The sequence below is a fragment of the Terrapene carolina genome, unplaced genomic scaffold (assembly GCF_002925995.2).
Source record: "Terrapene carolina triunguis isolate 2854851 unplaced genomic scaffold, T_m_triunguis-2.0 Scaffold132, whole genome shotgun sequence".
Lineage (NCBI taxonomy): Eukaryota > Metazoa > Chordata > Testudines > Emydidae > Terrapene > Terrapene triunguis.
The window spans coordinates 839,500-845,499 of record NW_020664483.1 but is presented as its reverse complement, the minus strand read 5'-3'; the positions used below and the strand labels follow the sequence as shown (position 1 = coordinate 845,499).

The following is a 6,000-nucleotide window of genomic DNA, read 5'->3' as shown; positions in this document are numbered from 1 at the left end:
TTTTTTTTGGCTCCCGAGGACAGCGTTATATCGGGATAGAGGTGTATGTTTTCCACCGTAGGGCTGATCTGTTTTGTATTATAAATATCAGTCAGCTAACCTGGGAACCTAGAGTTTTTATTTTAAAAACAATGCCATGATAGAACTTGGAGCCAAAAATCTCAGTCTAACAATGTTTAATATTTGATTTATGAAAGGATTTTACTTTGATCTATTGAAGGAGATTTCAATCTGTAATGTGAAGTTTACTCATTTAGCCGCTAGCGAGAGGCAACCCAAAAGAGTGAGTATAACCACAGCTCATCAAAACTACATAGAAATGATCTTCTCCTTGTACCTTCATATATTACTGCGAGTGTGTGACCTTAAGACTTTGATTTCAGCGGAGATAACTGCACGTATGTTTACGGTTCTCAATGCTCTTTGATCACTGTCTTTGTTCCCCATTTCAGGGCCATGAGATGACAAGTATTGGGCTGCTGCTTGGGGTTTCTGCTGCCAAGCTAGGCACAATGGATATGGCTATTACTCGGCTCCTTAGCATCCACATACCTGCTCTCTTGCCGCCGACTTCAACGGAGCTGGACGTCCCTCATAACGTACAGGTGGCGGCTGTGATCGGAATAGGCCTGGTGTATCAAGGAACAGCTCACAGGCACACGGCAGAGGTTCTGCTGGCTGAAATAGGTAAACCACTGCAATTGGAGGTTGTGTGGGGCCTGTGTACGTTTACATGACATTTGCATAACTTGAAAAATTTACCTGTGACACCCAACTAGTTCACATGAAAAATACCTATGCACCCATGCTCCGCTCTTCTCTCCCAAGCCATGGCCCCTGCAGTTTAAAGAAACAAAACAGCTGTAAGCTGTCTGTTCTGTACTGTATTCAATTGTAACATTGTCATTGTCTCTTTCAAAGTAACTTACTATTAGGGCCGGTTGAATAGCAGAAAAAATTATTTATTAAATATATTTGGTGAATTCCATCATTATTAATCTAAAGGTGAGTAGATGGTGAAACACATTATAAAATGTCTCTTTCAGTGAAGCTTAAAGATGATCTTCCGAGTACAAATCCATTTGGAGTTAAACACAGAAACGTGTTGTGCATGTCTCCTTGCTTGCCAGTTTGTGCAGAAATCATTTAAACTTACATTTTGAAAAAAATGTTTAGTTCCCCCAAGGGCTGTTCGTGCTGGCTCATCCGAGGTACCTCTGGTTAGTGATCATGTAGCAATTGCTTTTTCTGGTGTTTCGTATGGCCCCAAATGCATCATTTTAGGCCTTCTACGGCAGCAGACTTTGTGGGAACCTCACTCTTTTTTTTTTAATGGTAAATTATTAGATTTCTGTGTTGAATGTCACTTGCTTTCTGTTTCTGTGCATAAGTGGTTCTGCTTTTTGTTTTACAGGTAAGCTTTAAACAATGTTACATGTGTATATATAGTTTAAAAGAGACAACACACGGTTTATTTCAAATCTAGAAATGGGTACTTTTAAGAACAACACTTTCATCTTCAAACTATATCTCTGGCTATTTAATACCCTCAGTATCCATCAGTTGATTCAAACACATTTTCTGTTGTGAAGGGGTGTTATTTTATGCAGAATGTGCTACTACGATATATATAAAATATTGGCTTGTTAGAGTTGTGAGCCAGCTTGGGGTGTGAGGTGTCTTAACACTTCACAAACCGGAGTAGAGAAATATGCACAATCTTTCAAAAATGTGCTTCCCATATGTGGTTAGGTCCAGACCTTGCCAATGTGTTCTTCTGTATTGTGATCCTTTGCATATAAACTCAGATTTCCTCCATGTTATTTAACATATGTGCTGCATTTGGAGAGTCCTTTCAGCTGGCTGTAGACAATCCAAGAGGTTAAGAAGTTATTGCCTCTAATTCCATTGATAGAATTTTCCTGATATTCTTGAGTAAAATATACAGGTCTGAATTTTGCTATCGCTTTACTAGAAATGTAATATCCCAGAATGGTTAGTTTGGTTAGAATTGCAGAAGGTTAATTTCATGCTGTTTCCTTTTTACAAAGGACGTCCCCCAGGTCCTGAAATGGAATACTGCACTGACAGAGAATCCTATTCTCTAGCAGCTGGTTTAGCATTAGGCATGGTCTGCTTGGGGGTAAGTCCAGTCTTCCTCCTGTTGTAAAACTGCAGGTAGTAGAAATAAAATGGTAAAACTGATTTAATCGCCAAGTTATGAAGCAAAGGTAAAAGAAATAGAATAACGTTATCAATGTAATTGATGAAAGAGACTGACACCATTGAAATTCACTGGGTAATTGTTGGGCCAATATCTCACAAATATTTGATCAAATAAAAAAGAAAATGAAATGAGGCTTGGCTGTGCTCCTGCCCCCTCAGTGTTCACTTTATGCAGATATTTTAGGCAATGGGTTTATCGTCAGGAATGTTGAGAGTCTTGCCCACATGCTCAGGGTTTAGCTGATTGCCATATTTGGGGTTGGGAAGGAATTTTCCTCCAGGGCAGATTGGCAGAGGCTCTGGGGGTTTTTCGCCTTCATCTGCAGCGTGGGGCACGGGTCACTTGCTTGAAGATTCTCTGCACCTTGAAGTCTTTAAACCACGTTTTGAGGACTTCAATGGCTCAGACATGGGTTTGATACAGGAGTGGGTGGGTGAGATTCTGTGACCTGCGTTGTGCAGGAGGTCAGACTAGATGATCATAATGGTCCCTTCTGACCTTAAAGTCTATGATTCTAATTAATTTAAAATAAATATTAGAGAATATTCCTCAACAGCAAACATTGAACTTGTAAACGTGTTTGAATTGAAATCCTAGTTCTGTTGTACTCCTCTACGCAAGACCCACATGACCTTTGTGTCCAATAATAACTAACCACACAGTTCATATTTCTGATTCTCTCAAACTACTGTGCCTGCAGCTAAGAATTGTTAATAGAAATCCGAGACAATTTGCAAACAGACTAAATTTATCTATATGCAGTGGTGATACAGGTTGTCAGGGCCCACAATTAGATGAATAGTTAACATTGTCTGTTTATCTGTTTGTTAATATTTGAGGCAAGGACGAATCATTTTTTGCTGGAAGTGGGAAGCTACACTGCTGTATTTGTGAATTTTTTTCACCCTTCTCTTCCAATTGCTTCAGAATTAATTCATTTTTTTCATTAGTAGTCATGTATGAAGCGACTGATTCATCTTTCTTTTGTTTGTTCCTCTTTTCTCAGCATGGCAGTAACTTGATAGGCATGTCTGACCTCAATGTCCCGGAGCAGCTTTATCAGTACATGGTTGGAGGTCATAAGCGTTTCCAAGCAGGAATGCACCGAGAGAAACACAAGTCTCCGAGTTATCAGATAAAGGTAGTTGCTAATTTAAGCAGAAATAGCTGTAGCATGGGGAATCTCTTATACATTGTCATGGGTTTGCATTCAAATGCACAAAGTGAATTCTGAATTTTTACAACTAGTGAAACAGAACTTTGTCGTGAACGGGACTGAAAGTACGTTATATCTTGACAGGAAGGAGATACCATAAATGTGGATGTTACTTGTCCAGGGGCAACTCTGGCATTAGCTATGATCTACCTAAAGACTAATAACAGGTATTGACTTTGGCATGGCTTTAATGTTTGTTATAACTTGTAATCCGCTTTTAAACGTCTGTATAATTTTAACTTTACCTTGGGTCTTCTTCATTTTATTTCAAGTAAACCTACCATCTGTGATCATCTCATCCAAGCCCTTATGTTCTTCAGGGCTAATTATTTTAGAAGAATAATCCATTTCCCCATCTTCTCTAATAGCAATTTTTTTTATAACACTTTGCACATCTGTGGCCTCTTCACTCGGCAATCTCAGAGCGTATAAACACTAACACGTATCTCTCAGCACCCTTTTGCAAGTAGCATCCCCATTTTATGTTAATATGCTGGCCGTGTTGCCTTCGACTGGTTGGGGGCGTTGAAAGTAGATCTCTTGTGCTTTAACTACTAGACATGCTTCTCCTGTCAACTAACGATAGCATTAATAAAGTAGCTAATTATTGACTCAATATATGGCTCGATAAGTTCTGTACATTGCTGAAGTATATTACGTAACACAAACTTAACTTGCCTTATTGTGCTTAAATAGGTCCATTGCTGACTGGCTTCGAGCTCCGGACACAATGTATTTGCTGGACTTTGTAAAACCAGAATTTCTTTTGTTGAGGGTAGGATTATATTTTGTTTCATTTTGACATTTATTATAATGGTATTGAAATGCACTTTGAAAATCTATATGTGACCCTACTGAGAAACATATTAGTCTCGAATATCTCTGGTCATAATAATCTGTTATGGATATGCCAGTCTTACACCCCGAAACAAATCTGACTGCTTCCAGACAATAATTTTGTTTGCAACTTCCACATCATGTGACTTCTTTTGTTTTTAGTAAGAGAAGTTATTCAAGGGTTATATTTTCTATATAGCTTTAAATAAAATGGAAAATTTTAAGCCAACTTCTGTACTTTTCCCAGATTAATTCAGTTGATTTTAAAAACCAGTGTATGATTTGTAAGACATTGGCATCTACTGCCTATTTGCAATGCAATTTCAGCTAAATTTACATGTGAAAGATATGCTAACTGGTATATTGAAATCGTATATACCACTGTCCCAGTGTATCCAAATGGAATTGGAATGTTCTCAGCCTGCTCAAGCAAAGAGCTTATCTGCCGATTAAAAGAAGAGGAGATAAGAGGCCTCTATGCAATACCGTGATTGTTCTGTCCTGTCACCCCGATGTAGTTAGTGTGTTAAAAAGACCATTGCTGATGCTATTTACTAATATTAAGCTTATTTTTTTCTCCACCCCATTTTGACTTTTTTTTAGACGCTTGCTCGATGCCTGATTTTGTGGGATGACATTTTGCCCAATTCGAAGTGGGTCGATAGTAACGTACCACAAGTAAGTCCCTATGCTAAATGTGTTTGCCACTCTAATTAACATCTCCCTGGAGAACAAAAGTTAGAGTTTTGATGTCTATTTGTTTCCCTCTTCACAAAATCTTATATGTCCAGTAAGCAGTAATGTTTTCTTGAGGTGTAAGAGTTCTTGTTTTGGTACAGTTGATCCTCAGCTGAACATTGACTTCATACAGCTTTCAAACTTTACTATGCTGAAGAAAAATGCCGATTTCCCTTTTATTTTTAAGTAGTTTACATGTAACACTGCACTGTATATTTGCCTTTTTTGGTCTCTGCTGCTGCCTGATTGTGTACTTCGGGTTCCAAATGGGGTGTTTGGTTATTTGGTCAGTTCGTAACGCTGAGGTTCTACTGTATACAGCTAAAACTGAAATGTGTGTGTATGTATGTATGGATGGATATAGATACACTTTTTTATACACATCTTAATGTGTAGAATATCATCAGATAAAACTTCATTAAAGTGAAGTTCATGTCAAGAGTGCATATTTGTGATTTAAGGGTACTTCAAAAAACCTGGACACTTGAAAGTATGAAAAACAAAAGCCAGATTACCCCTTTACATGTCCAGCTTCCCTTCTTTGAACGTGTGGTATTTAAAAATATGAGAGGTGCAGGGGACTGGGGGAGAAGCTAGAAGCGGACTAGGGCTAACAGCCATGTTCTTGGAACGATTTATACTGATAGTCACATTCAACATTGGCATCACCTTAAAGTTTTTTTTTCTTTTGGCATTTCCATAGTTTTTAAAAATAGTCGGGCTGTGAGAGTAGACAGAGCAGGAAGCTCGTGCTGGCCACAGATGAACCCATGAATGCTTGGTTGGGGAGTATTTTGTGGTGGATCCTGACAAGCCTAATAAAGTTTTACAGAGGGACCCCAACAAGCCTTTTAAAGTCTCCAAGAGGCATGGAACGTTTCCTGCTCCACTGCTCCCTGACACTCCTTTTCCACTGTCCTCACAGTCCGCTGGCAACCTTCATCCCTCCTCTTCTGCCCCATTCTGCTGTGCTCCCATACCT

General features: G+C 38.9%; 1 protein-coding gene across 3 annotated transcripts in view; it reads left to right on the top strand.

Annotated features, from left to right (window-relative positions):
- Positions 1–6,000, top strand: part of ANAPC1 (anaphase promoting complex subunit 1) — a 70,422-nt gene that overhangs the window by 47,484 nt on the left and 16,938 nt on the right. For all 3 annotated transcript variants that reach the window (XM_024213916.3, XM_024213915.3, XM_024213917.2), the window contains exons 29-34: positions 453–687; positions 2,052–2,143; positions 3,234–3,368; positions 3,528–3,610; positions 4,140–4,218; positions 4,884–4,958. In XM_024213916.3, the coding sequence (XP_024069684.2) occupies positions 453–687; positions 2,052–2,143; positions 3,234–3,368; positions 3,528–3,610; positions 4,140–4,218; positions 4,884–4,958 (699 nt within the window). The remainder of the gene's footprint in view (positions 1–452; positions 688–2,051; positions 2,144–3,233; positions 3,369–3,527; positions 3,611–4,139; positions 4,219–4,883; positions 4,959–6,000) is intronic.